Source organism: Salmo salar, chromosome ssa03 (assembly GCF_905237065.1).
Source record: "Salmo salar chromosome ssa03, Ssal_v3.1, whole genome shotgun sequence".
Classification (NCBI taxonomy): domain Eukaryota; kingdom Metazoa; phylum Chordata; class Actinopteri; order Salmoniformes; family Salmonidae; genus Salmo; species Salmo salar.
The window spans coordinates 63,407,375-63,420,468 of record NC_059444.1 but is presented as its reverse complement, the minus strand read 5'-3'; the positions used below and the strand labels follow the sequence as shown (position 1 = coordinate 63,420,468).

General features: G+C 44.5%; 1 protein-coding gene across 1 annotated transcript in view; it reads right to left on the bottom strand.

The window, feature by feature from the left end:
- Positions 1 to 209: 209 nt before the first annotated feature.
- Positions 210 to 13,094, bottom strand: part of LOC106601145 (BAI1-associated protein 3) — a 35,802-nt gene continuing 22,917 nt past the window's right edge. The window contains exons 7-34 of the mRNA XM_045715073.1: positions 12,473 to 12,539; positions 11,822 to 12,035; positions 11,640 to 11,684; positions 11,451 to 11,528; positions 11,218 to 11,326; positions 10,272 to 10,379; positions 10,100 to 10,192; positions 9,890 to 9,993; positions 9,518 to 9,635; positions 9,129 to 9,253; positions 8,197 to 8,287; positions 8,055 to 8,111; positions 7,806 to 7,903; positions 7,615 to 7,666; positions 7,085 to 7,236; positions 6,756 to 6,879; positions 6,295 to 6,435; positions 5,910 to 6,005; positions 5,251 to 5,466; positions 4,229 to 4,297; positions 3,999 to 4,078; positions 3,720 to 3,828; positions 3,009 to 3,083; positions 2,800 to 2,883; positions 2,318 to 2,438; positions 2,068 to 2,191; positions 1,709 to 1,914; positions 210 to 1,326 (exon numbers count right to left, since the gene is read on the bottom strand). Coding sequence (XP_045571029.1) covers positions 1,223 to 1,326; positions 1,709 to 1,914; positions 2,068 to 2,191; positions 2,318 to 2,438; positions 2,800 to 2,883; positions 3,009 to 3,083; positions 3,720 to 3,828; positions 3,999 to 4,078; positions 4,229 to 4,297; positions 5,251 to 5,466; positions 5,910 to 6,005; positions 6,295 to 6,435; positions 6,756 to 6,879; positions 7,085 to 7,236; positions 7,615 to 7,666; positions 7,806 to 7,903; positions 8,055 to 8,111; positions 8,197 to 8,287; positions 9,129 to 9,253; positions 9,518 to 9,635; positions 9,890 to 9,993; positions 10,100 to 10,192; positions 10,272 to 10,379; positions 11,218 to 11,326; positions 11,451 to 11,528; positions 11,640 to 11,684; positions 11,822 to 12,035; positions 12,473 to 12,539 — 3,060 coding nt within the window. The 3' untranslated portion in view covers positions 210 to 1,222. The remainder of the gene's footprint in view (positions 1,327 to 1,708; positions 1,915 to 2,067; positions 2,192 to 2,317; positions 2,439 to 2,799; positions 2,884 to 3,008; positions 3,084 to 3,719; positions 3,829 to 3,998; positions 4,079 to 4,228; positions 4,298 to 5,250; positions 5,467 to 5,909; positions 6,006 to 6,294; positions 6,436 to 6,755; positions 6,880 to 7,084; positions 7,237 to 7,614; positions 7,667 to 7,805; positions 7,904 to 8,054; positions 8,112 to 8,196; positions 8,288 to 9,128; positions 9,254 to 9,517; positions 9,636 to 9,889; positions 9,994 to 10,099; positions 10,193 to 10,271; positions 10,380 to 11,217; positions 11,327 to 11,450; positions 11,529 to 11,639; positions 11,685 to 11,821; positions 12,036 to 12,472; positions 12,540 to 13,094) is intronic.

Here is a 13,094-nt window from a genome sequence, read left to right as displayed (position 1 = left end):
AAAGGACTGCCCCCCCCGAAGATTTCTAATCAATGTTTTTTTTATAGGTGTCTAGTGCTACTATATGTTTGTGAGTCCATTTAGGTTTCCATTTAGAAAAAGACTCATGCAACGTGAAGAGCAACATGTTGATGTCATATGGGCAAGTCCACTACAAAGAAGGAAACATATTTTTCGAAGGAGAACAAAATGTGATAAGAGCTAGTGAATCATATTCAAATACAATCTTTATTTATAGACAGCTTCATCTGAATGGTACAATAAACAGCAGCACAATCCATTACAATTCAAGGACAAGTAGTTCACATTTACAATATAACAAATAGAGGACTAATACTCTTTTCTTCAGGGATATGGTTCATAATCTGAAGAGATATAAACATTCAATTATCAATCATCAATGAGCACAGATGGCGTCACATAGGCTGCGTTTACACAGGCAGCCAAATTGTGATCTCTTTTCTGTAACTTATTGTTCTTTTGACTAATCAGATCAGCTCTGAAAAAGAGCTGGTGTGATAAGATCTGAAACATTTCAGAATTAGGCTGCCTGTGTAAACGCAGCCATTTGTGACACTACTTCTTGTGTTGACTTACAAAACCTGGCTACAGATGGCTTTTCCTTGCAGTGTTACATCCTTGTGCTACTTCGCCATAAACTCAGAAACGGTAGTGAGTATTTTTTCCCAACGATTGATCCGCCCACATGATTCGACTGAATACATATCAATTACAAATTAGTTTTAGATTCAGTTAGATGTTAGAGATGTAATACAACAAAGATAATATAACAAAGATAATATAACAAAGTTAACATTCAATGAGCTCTTTAGAAAACCAAATAATAATGACAGGATAAGCTATTTCTCATATATCTCAGATAGGACCCTTGGATCTTTCTTACTTTTTAACTCCACATTGTTGGGAAAGGGCTTGTAAGTAAGCACTTCACGGTAAAGTCTACACCTGTTGTATTAGGCGCATGTGACAAATAGCATTTGATTTGAGGCATAAAAATGCAGCAGAGAGACAGGACATTCGTATTACAATGTAAAAAGTCATGCCTTACTGGGTTTTGTTCAGCATTACATTTTCAGTGCACGTACAAGAGGATTTGAAAACTGTAAACATTGTAAACATACGGTAGTACAACAAGTACAAAAGCACATGTGGCAAAGACATGGTCAGAATACACCAATACACCAGACCAGTGCTGACAGCTTCACTCCTCTTCCATGGATTTCTCAATCTCCTTTAGCTTCCTCACAAACTCCTGAGCCTCTCCGTCTCCTGTCCGTGCGTCCAAAATCCTCATGATTGGCTTCTCTGGATGGAGAGAGCAAACAGAGACGTAAGTGCATCCATCCAATGCCTGCCACAATTACCTTTAGATTGAATGGGTCGCTAGGTTGGATTACAGAAGTAATAAGAAACCTTTCCCAGACTTAACACGTTCTCCTCCCTGGGGGCCCATTCCCGCTCAGTGAGGAGTAGAGGGATGGTGTTATGTAATGTAGTTTATCCGGCAGACTGTCCTACCAGGGTTGGGGTCAAATCCTTTCAATTCAGTAAATTCAGGAAGTAAACTGAAATTACAATTCAAATTTTCCTAAATTCTTTTCAATGAGGAAAACGTGGAATTAGAATTCGGGTTTACTTAATTAATTGACTGAATTTAAATCGAATTGACCCTAACCCTGCTCCCTACCGCTGGGTTTGCTCCGGGCCAGGTGCAGAATGGTCGGCTGGATGGTCTTTCCGGCCGCTGAGGCGTTGGGTCTCCCTGGCCAACAGAAGTCACTGAGCGGGGCCAATGCCTCCCCGGCAAAATCGTTCGTGGACAGCCAATCATAGTCCATCACAGTAAAAGTCAGACAGGCAAACCTGTGCCTGTACTGCTCTGGGCTGACATGGCTGTGGGACAGCAGATAGAGGAAAATGAGTCAAACTGAAGTCTACATCTCCATGTTTTGCTTTTCAATCTTGCTGCTGTCAAGAGGGAATCATCCACCAATCCCAACATTTCCTTCTCTGTTAGTGCATACAGAAGGCGGATTACACACTCACAAATAGAAGAGCTCATCAAATACTGGGTGCAGGGTCTTGAGCTTCACTTGGGTGCGCTGGCTCTTGGCCATGGGGAAGAGGTGGTGGGGACAGAGCTCCACGATGACAAAGGGGTCACTCAGCCCTGTGTGGCACAAGAGGGAGAGAGAGAGAGAGAGAAACAGGAACGAATGAGGGGCTCGTACAGAAGATTGGATTTTCCATTCTTTCTGCACATGGAGCTGTATGCCAATGGAACTCTGATATTTACCATTGGCGTCCAAGGCAATGAGATCGGCAGCATGCAGGATCTCCACCGTGAGCCTCTGCTCAGAAGCATCATAGTAACACTTCACACTGACGCGGCCAAAGCGGGTGTGCTTCAGTGTTCTCTGAAAGGCAGATCCATATTATAAATCATATATAAACAGATTATTGATTGGATTGTTATACATCCATTCAGTACGATGAATCCTGGACATCAAATCAAATGTTATTTGTCACATACACACGGTTACCAGATGTTAATGCAAGTGTAGCGAAATGCTTGTAGTAAGTGGACATGCCTGTAAAGTTGTTCTGGTGTTCTAAAATAAACCGCTGTTACAGAATACAGTTAGCGACCACATTAGCATTAAAGAGATAAAGAAAAAGAAAATGTGTTGTGATCTTTCAGCTCCTAATCAATACTCCCCCACTACACTAGCCTGGGGGTTAGAGTCACATGTGGCAGACCAGCAGGCTGCAGACTACCTGCTGAGAGATCTTCTCCAGGAAGTACTGCTCGATCAGCTCAAAGGACGAACACTTGTTCAGCCTCAGCTCCTCGTCAAGAGCCTATAGGAACAGCAGTGGGGAGGGGGCTCGTCAGGAACCAGCTGAACAACCCCCACTAAAAAAGGCTCTCTACCACGGTCAGGCATTAAGTAGCTAAATGGTACATAAACCCTTGATGCTCTCACCTTGTAGTCGACATGGTTCTTCAGATCTTCTACGGCAAGTCCCTCTCCATCAGCATAGAAGAACTGCACCAGGGCCTGAAAGGAGCATTGTGGTGGGGAAAGTTTCAGTTTTCAGGTTTCATGTTCTGATACTCCGCTCTGTTCGACTGGCATGACTAGCTAATTAGCGGTGGTAACTATAAGTAACGCCTTTTGTTGGAGCATATGTCAGAGGATATTAGCAGACCGGTATGTATCCTTGCTGACAGCGTGAAGCCCCCAGAAGGAGAAGGAGATCACCATGGAACACTCCACATGTTCTACCCACGCAGCTTTGCACTTTCATGATTTTCCATCCAAATCTGTCATGTGTCCCTTGCCAGCTCTATGCTCCATTAGAATACAGGAACTGTCACATTGCCATTCTAGTGGGGACTCTCCTCAGCAGGGACTGAGCAGCCAAGAGACCTGATGAATACCAGTGGTATGGAAATTATACCACACAAGTAATTAGCAAGGATAGAGTAGCTGATGATGGTGAAAAGGAGGAAGATGAGGAAGAAGTGGAAATAGGCCCCTACTGTGATTCTCCCTGTCTCTGGGGTCCACACACAGAGAGAGAGAGAGAGAAAGAGAGAGAGAGAGAGAGAGAGAGAGAGAGAGAGAGAGAGAAAGAGAAAGAGAGAGAGAGAGAGAGAGAGAGAGAGAGAGAGAGAGAGAGAGACCACTGACCTCCACAGTGTACTGGAAGCGGTTGTAGAACTCCACCTGGACTCCCATGTTCTCCGCCACCGTGTCGAGGATCATTCTGAGGAGCAGCTCCCACATGCCGAGGAGAACTCTGTGCAGAACACAGGAGAACACAGTTAGACAACAATCCGCTGTATGTCAAGTGATCATAATGGCTAGATAATGACCATTACTACAGCATAATGTGTCCGAGGGGTATCATTATTGTGTGCATGTCTAAGATGCTCATCTAGATAAAGATGTGACACAGCAGGTAATTACCTTGCCAGATTGTCCTTCACCAGAGACTCGCTGAGGATGACTAAAGTGTCACGTAAGTACTTCATGAGGGGGGACACGGCCTGAAAAAGAACAATGTCACAGAACAGTGTCCCATCTTAGGGGCAAGCCTATTGAGGAAATGTCTTCAAACCCAGAAAGGACAAATAAAGAAAGCAGAGGGGTTGCTGCTACATAACAGAAGCGGAGCACAATGTACTGTTCAGTCTTACATCATCGTTGTTGATGGAGTCAGGGGACAGGCTGATGTGTTGGAGGTACCTCTTCAGCTCTGAAAGCATCTAGACAAAAACAAACAATATCACAATGCACTGGTTTACCTCTCTGTTCAAGGCAATGTGACAGTGGTTACCAGGCAAGACCCAATTTGAGTATGCCATATCATTACAGTATTATGTAACCAGACCTGGGTTCACATAGTATTTGTTTTCTTTGAAATACTTTAGCTGTGCTGGATTAAGGTTGCCTGACGCATGGGACCAATGGAATAGTCCCAAATGTGAAACCCCCGACCGTCTTGCACTCCAAACAAGCTCCATCAAACACCCCAAAAAACAAGAAAACAAATACTATTTGAACCAAGGTCTGTATCATTTATGTAACCCGTTCTCATGGAAACTGATATTGACGTGCATGACTGTGTCCCTTGCCTGTGTCAACATTCACAAGGCGGCAGGGCCAGATGGATTACCAGGATGTGTACTGAGAGCATGCGCTGACCAACTGGCAAGTGTCTTGACTGACCCTTGCCAGGTGGTCAGCTGACACTGTCGTAGTCCATGTGGGGTCAAACGACATAAGGAGGGCTAGCTCGGAACATTTGAAAATGGATTTTAAAGAACTGATTTTAGCATTATAAGACTCCAAAAAACGGCCAAGAATTTCAGGTCCAGGACCATCGTTGGGCCGCAGGTGTGAAAGATTCAGCAGATTGCTGGCATTACACATCTGGCTAAAAGACTACTGTAGCTCTGCTGGAGTCACTTTTATATATAATTTTGACACCTTCTGGACCTATTGTTATTTTACTGCTGCTCTTTAATTACTTGTTACTTTTATTTCTTATTCGTATTTTTTTTTAACTGCATTGTTGGTTAGGTGCTCGTAAGTAAGCATTTCACTGTAAGGTCTACTACACCTGTTGTATTTGGCGCATGTGACTAATACAATTTGATTTGATGACTGGTTACTAAGTATGACGGACAGAGGGGACAGTTCAGTGAGATGGAGGGACCTTGTCTGTGAGGTGGGTGATGAGGCGCTTGTTCTCCCTCTGTAGGTCCGCATCCACGTTGTAGAGCTGTCCGTTCAGGGCCTTGTTGACCTGCTCCTTCCCCTCCGCCCCGCAAGACTCCTCCATGGCCTGCTCCACGCCCTGCCAGTCCAGGTCCCGAGGCAGGTGGCCCAGGAACACACGCACATGCTCTGTGTTGTTCAGGGCGATGCACAGCTAGCCCACACCAAGATCCAGGAAGTACATTAGCAGAGGGAAGAAGAGAAAGCCAGAGGAAAGGTCGAGAATGGTTGAAGGAAACAAAGGACGAAAAAGAGGCAGGGCTAAAAAAAAAAAGAGGCAGGACGGTAAGTAGACCAGTGGAGGCTGCTGAGGGCTCATAATAATGGATGGAATGGATTATAATGGACGGAATGGAGTGAATGGAATGGTATCAAACCCCTGAAAACCATGTTAATGATACCATTCCATTTACTCTATTCCAGCCATTACTATGATCCGTTCTCCTCTAAGCAGCTTCCACTGAAGTAGACCAAACATATTACACTACGGACAACCCGCTGAGGTCTTTGTGTTGCCAGGGAAAGAACACTCGCTGACATTTACTTCCCACGTCATCCTGAAGCCCCCCTTCCTTCCTGCCTTCCCACAGGCGTTACCTGCACCGTCAGGCTCTTGATGTCTCGACCCTGCTGGCTCCTCTCAATCTTGCGCTTTATCATCTCTGAGTAACACATGGCCTCGCTGCAGAAATTCTGCAACACAGACATCTCACTCACCATCATCATCATCATCGAGAGTGAAACCCTCAATTAGTATTATTTTCTTCTGCTCTGGTTGTTTGTGATTGTGGCTTGCCACCTGTAGAGCTTCTTACACGGTCTCTGGATGTGTAGCGTGTGTGAAAGCGTGCACGTGTGTGTGTGTGTGTGTGTGTGTGTGTGTGTGTGTGTGTGTGTGTGTGTGTGTGTGTGTGTGTGTGTGTGTGTGTGTGTGTGTGTGTGTGTGAATGGGTGTGTTTGTGTGTGTGGCGGTGGCACTCACGTCTGTCAGGCGGGTGACAAAGATGAAGGCCCCTGCAGAGTCTGGCCAGGACAGCTGTTTCCAGAACTCCCGCACCTGGCTGAAACACGCTGTCACATCCACCGCTGAGGAGCTGTGTTTGGCCTGCTGTACTGGCTCCAGCTGTCCAGTACACACACACACACACACACACACACACACACACACACACACACACACACACACACAATGAACACCAACTTATAGAAAGTCATACACATGTACTGTATTAGAAATACACTGACACACAGGTACAGTACACAGAAACTAACTCATATTCAGAGTACATTAGATAGAAACAACATGGTGGGTTACAGATCATCAATGGGTTCTGCTGTAGAAGTGTAATGGATATCCTGATTGCGGTATGTTCCATGTTTTCTCAGATTGCTTTTCATGGACAAGCAATCTCTACAGACACTTCCATAAAAAGCCTTTCTCACCTGGTCCATGTCTACTGCTCTGCGGATCCTGTCACAAGCCTTGTCATGGACGATCTGCAGCCACTTGTGGATAGACGTCTTGAACCAGTTGTGATAGCCAGTCAAGGCCATCATCTTAGCGTCCCTGAGAGAGAAATACTCATTAACCACCTGACATTTAGCTAATCTACTGTATGTTCAAGCATATGGAGAAGTTCACTGCAAGATCAAATCACCAAGCAATAACAACATCTCATTTTTCTTTCTGTTTTCTAAAAGTTCAATGCAACCAAGCTGAACACCCACCATCCACCAGTCTGACCGGGGTGACAGGGTGTTCACAAACTCACCTGAGAGGGAGGAACTCTCTGAAGCGTTTCAGTATTTTCAGAGACATGTAGAGCTCTAACAGAGTCTCTCCCATGGTCTGAGTTAGCCTGGAGCTCTCCTGCCCCAGAGTGCCACACACCTTCTCCATGGCAACGCCCACGTCGTCCGCGACCTGGGGGAGCACAGGGGTCAGTCACCCCATCTCAGAGGTCAAGGATCAACGGTGAGGATACATGCATGTTGAACATACAGGAACACTATATGCATCAGTATACTGTATATCATCATGTAGCGGGGCAGCTAGTGGCAGCAGGTAGCCTAGTGGTTAGAGCGTTGGGCCAATAACCGAAAGGTTGCTAGATCGAATCCCCGAGCTGCCAAGGTAAAAATCTGTTGTTCTGCCCCTGAACAAGGCAGTTAACCTACTAGGCCGTCATTGTAACTGACTTGCCTAGTTAAATAAAGGTAAACAAAAATGTATGGGTAAATGTCATGTGTGGATAAAGATGTTGGCAGGTTCTATCCCTTTTGGTTTCAAAGGAATTCTCACCAGTTTCTCCAACTGTCTATATGTGATGCTGAAGAAATCCACTTTCACTGCACTGGGGAGTTTAAAAAGACAAAACAGAGAACAGGATTCATTTGCTATTTGACATAATCAACAGGATTGTACTTAAAAGTCAAGTTCGCCCTGTCACGGTCCTTGATTAACACGATAAACTGCAGGGACTGTTTGTGTACCTGTAGAAGAGCTTGTTGTAGACGTTCTGTCCCCTCTGTACATCTGCACACACTGCATCCACCACCTGGACCAGTCTCCTCAGCTGCTCCTCTAGAGCCTATAGAATCAACACACTACAGCTCACACACAACCCCGACGGGCCAATCCATGTCTTACCCAATAAATTACTGGGAGTTTATATATGGAATGTGCGACTCTCTTTATTTTTATGACTTTGTGTGTTATCAATTCTTATGGTGTCAACTTACCCCGTCCTCTGGTTTGAGTTGTGAAATTGTGCTCTCGTACCACTCCACTGTACCTTTCTGTTGAAATCAAAGTATGCAGTCATTCGAATTAGTCAGGCAACAGTGCTAACACTAACAGGTCTTCCTTATATTTATGTTGTACCTTGACAACAGTGGCAATTTCCAAATGCAGTTCATTTCGAAGGGGGCACGCAGTCTTGAAGGCCGGCATGGTCTGCATGTGTCCTACACCCCTGAGTCACAAACACAAAGGGAGAGAAACATGGGACTGTTATTGAAGCCCAACAACTCATTACTGAGTAAAAGACAAAAGGCACAATGCAAGGTGATTTGTAGGTAATCAAAATGACTGTTGGACACAAATGTTCCAAATTATTGCTGGAACAGACAATCCTGACTGACCTAACCTGTTATTTCTGTCAGCCTTTTTACGTTAAAGTGACTGACAGCAAGAATGATTAGTATGTGTTTGAGTACATGTTTTTTGTGTGTTGTCTGTGTCCACAATACACAGAGATCTCTGTAGGAGTGTCAATCACTGGGCAGACTTTGAAATCTTATTGGAAAAGGCCCTGCAGGATCTCCATTCATCTGGTCCGTGCGACACAGAAGTACAGTGCCCCGTGGGGCTGCTCACAGAGAAAGAGCATAGCAACATGAGCCTTAACATGAGCCTGCTTTTATTGGCACAGTCACCACCATTCAAGTAAAAAACCCTCCCAATAGGCTTATGATTTAGTCACCCTGCCCTCCTATTGGCTTGACTGTTGTAGGTACTCTGTCTGTGGTTTTATTCGTGACTTGGTTGAGTGTTTGGTCTGGTATGACAGCGCTGGCGAGTGTTTGATGTGGTGAGAGAGAGGGGGTGGTGGGAGTCACAGGTGGCACCTTAATTGGGGAGCATACCACAGGAGGCTGGTGAGGGGAGGAAGGCTCATAGTAAAGGCCGGAATGGAATGGTATCAAACACATTGAACACTTTTTCCATATGGTTTAATGTGATCCCATTCATTCCATTCCAGCCATTACTATGAGCCTTCCTCCCCTCACCAGCCTCCTGTGGTATGAGTTTACCTCAGCATGAGCTCGCAGCGTGTGACGGCGGCTGGACTGGTGCAGGGGAACACCTGGCGCATGCTCTTCATCAGACATAGACAGTGGTCCGTGTACAGCCTGAAGCTGTCCGACAGCTGCCGCTCCTGAACACAGGAAGTACATCATCATCACATCACTCAACCTCACAATGATCGATCTAGCCAATAACAGCACATTCAGACAGAATTCTGGGCTTCAGTCTAGTTTCCAGAAAAACTACCGCACCGAAACAACCAGGTTTTAATTGAATAACAGACCCCTAGGTCATAGGATGATGGATGTTGAGTGGTGAGTTAATGAGGTGTCCTAATACCAGGTGAAAGGTGATTGTGAGCCAGAGGGGAGCTGTGAGGAGACAGTAGGCCTACCAGGTCTCCCTGCACAGCTTGGGGATCCCACTCTGCATCGATGGTCCTCAGCAGCCTCAGCAGCAGGGTGTAACACATCCTCTGGGACCGGTGGTGGCTGCTATAGCACTGCCAGCGACTGCAGACCAGAGCAATACATACTACTATACATCTACTGTACATAACATGACCCTCACCTCTCGGCTGAGATGAATGGTTTCAGACCTAAAAGGACTAGGAAGGAAAAGGTGCAACTCATAATTAAAAACATGGTACTTTATTGGCACAGGCACCTCCAGCTTGGCTTGGCATAACTTAGATTTTCTCATTTGGACCACCGCAATACCTTTGGCATATGATCTACATTGAAGTGTTACTATTGTATCTACTTACATGATGGCCTGTTGCAGGGGCGAGAGGTCAGTTTGCACAGCATGATGAGACAGCACAGTCCATGCTGGAGGACTCACCTGCCCATTCCAGTTATAAGGCTCTTTCTGGAGAGAAAAAACAGATTATTTACATGGATGGCAAAGGAAACCATCCATAGCCATTTCTGTAATTTCACTTGATAATAGAATACACTGTATATTAGAGTTTCACCTGAATATGAGCGTGCTCGTACTCCAGAATCTGACTCAGCATCTTCTTATGAATGACTTCTTTGGATTCCCTCTTACTCAGTGTAGTGTCTCTCTGGGGAACAAAATGAAATGATCAAGAGACTTGGGTAGACTACACAGGTACTGTGGAGCAGAGAGACTGTAGTAGTTACCTGGGTAGTGAAGAGCCTCAGAATCAGGTGACATTCTCCCTGGACCTTGGAGGCACTGGACCGGGGCTCCAGCTTAAACCACTTATCATATCCCATCACAGGAATCTCCTACAGGCGAACAACAAACAGGCTACACCAGGGATTGGCAACTTTGATGAGGGTGGGGACCACAAAAAGACTGAACTCATCATGAGGGGTCGCAGTTGCTCGCTGGTCTGCGTACCCACATCCTGTTTTACAGCTAATTTCCTGCAATTCTACACATTCTTCCATGGGGTGGAGAAATGTTAGCAGTTTTTAATATGATATCTGAGTGAAACTGATAAAAAGTTTAGATAGCTAGCTGCTAAGCTAATTTAGAAATCTACTTTTTTTTCTGAAATGGGCTAATTGACTGACTATCAGTGACTTTTTCTATTCTACTATTCTAACTCTCAACAGTAAGTTGAGACCCCGACTGAGTTCCTAAATATATATATATAGATTTTTTTATATTGATCCGAGGGCCTGCCCATGGGCTAGACACTAAGCCAGGAAAAAAGGGTTTTGTGCTCAAACAACTGGAACAGAGCCTTAAATAATACTGGATTTCTTTAGAGGTAGAGGCGCGACACTCTCTCCATTATAAAACTATCATTTATTCTAAATCCATTAAAACCGAGTGACGTTCCGGTCTGATGAAGGTGAACACCGAAACTTCACACTCTTCTTGATGGATTTACAGTAAATTAATAACGGGTGTTGCGCCTCTCTGATAGACCGTGAGCCAGGAAACAAGTTTGGTGGAGTATAATTAATAAATGTTAGATAACACTTATAAAAGCTAATAGATACAAATATTAGAATAAACTGCATCAAGTAAAATGTATTACTACTGTATAAAATAAGAAACATTACCAGTAAATAGCAGTTGGGAAGTGAAAGCACTGTAACTTTAAAGAATTACATTCAGTGGAATGTTGATGCAGCCCAGGAAGTCATCAGCGTTGTCCTCAGATGATCCTGATGAGGACGTCCCATTGGACCGCACCGATTTGGCAATCTGCTTAAAATACCTGGTGGGATAAGGTACTGATGAATACATGCGTCTCAATGACCTGACAGTCAAGACCTCCATTCACCATATTGAAGGGCCTATTTCACCGACTTTATAAATTAGCAAATAGAAGCCTGTTCTACCTGCCCATTCCTCTAAGTCCACTGACTTCATTCAGTTTTTTGCAGGCCTCTGCAACTGAGACGTCATCGTCATGGTCCCTGAGAAGAAGAGCAAAGGTTAGTAGGACAGTTGGATAGCATTGGCATGCAGATTCCGTTTTCAGGAATCTGGACTGAAAGTGGAAAGGCCCACACTGTGTTTAATCTTACCATATGTCCATATGCAGTAGATCACCGTGGACATCATCAATGTCACTATTGGAAGAAAAAAAAGATCATAATTTAACATTGTGTAAACAAACATTGTTACCGTTAGGCTCTGAGACACATACAAATGTCAAGCATTCTGCCAACAACTTCCAGAATCGGCGTACCGTCAGTACTGTACTTACAAAACAAAGTGCTCATTCCAGACTGGGTTGAGAGTCTCTGGCTTGACCTCAGTCACCTGGATGCACGTGGCTGCTAGAACCTCCTTGGTACTGGACCTCTTCTCCAGCTTCTCCTTCCTCTTCCTGAAGCTGAACTTCCTCTCCTTCTTCTCCTCTGTCTCCCGAGGGCTCTGGCCCAGGAGGATTCCCAGCATGCAATAGGGGTCGCTGTACCCTACCCAGGCACAGTAAGGGTTAAACTAATACAGAGACACACTGAGATTATACTGTTAGAATGACGGTGATGTACCTTATTGAGGTTCAGGAATCAAAAGCAATTGGTCTGCTAGTAATAGCAGCCTGTGTCCTTTTAGACAAAGTGGTCCAGTGTTGTCTAAAGTGGACAGTGACGTGATGATGGTTCTAGTGTCTTGGTTGAACCACTATATCATGAGAGGTTTTTATTTTTCTTCCAGACAGAAAGAACAATGTGGCTCACTCAATATAGTTGATCTGAAAATGTTCTAATCTTATTTCAATAATAAACAATTGTATTCATTGTCAATGGGGAGTTGGAGTTGGCAAATGGATACGATGACATTTTATATCCACGCACAGAAAACAAATGCTGCTTCCCATCAATAGCAGTAAATGAACACAAACACCCCTCACCATTTGCATCCTTTGCCATTAGATTTTTCCCTTTCATGACAGACACTCTCAGGGTGAAACTGGCTCTCTGCAAAACAAAGTGCACAAAGTAACAGCAGTACAAAAGCTAAGAGTCATGCATTAGTGAGAGTTCTCGCTGAAACGATCCATAAGCAGGCTGCATTCCAAAACCGGGCATTGAACATGGCATAGAGTGCACTTTGAAAACAACAGCTAGCTGGTAAACTTTATTTTTATTTGGATTCTTTAACTCGACAAATAGACTTTCATCAGTGGTAAACAAAATACCAGCAATTGCTGCAGTGTGAGACGTGAGTCTGTCAAGAGAGAATAATCAATGTGTGTTTTCTTTGTCTGGTGTATAATGCCAGGGCTTTGTGTGTCACTAAGGTGGAAAGACACTGCTGTGCCGGCGAGAAACAGAGATCATTGTAGGATGGAACATTTAAATGGCACAATATGTTCTTCTCTGCCCACAACCTTTCAAGGAGTCTTGCAGAAGAGCCCAGCATCTCTTTCAAACTGACATTTGAAAGGTTGCTGGTAGTCAAGGACATCATACAAAGTGGGCTTTCACAGATCATTATGTCTCCTGGTGCACAGTGAGCCTCACTATGGCTAT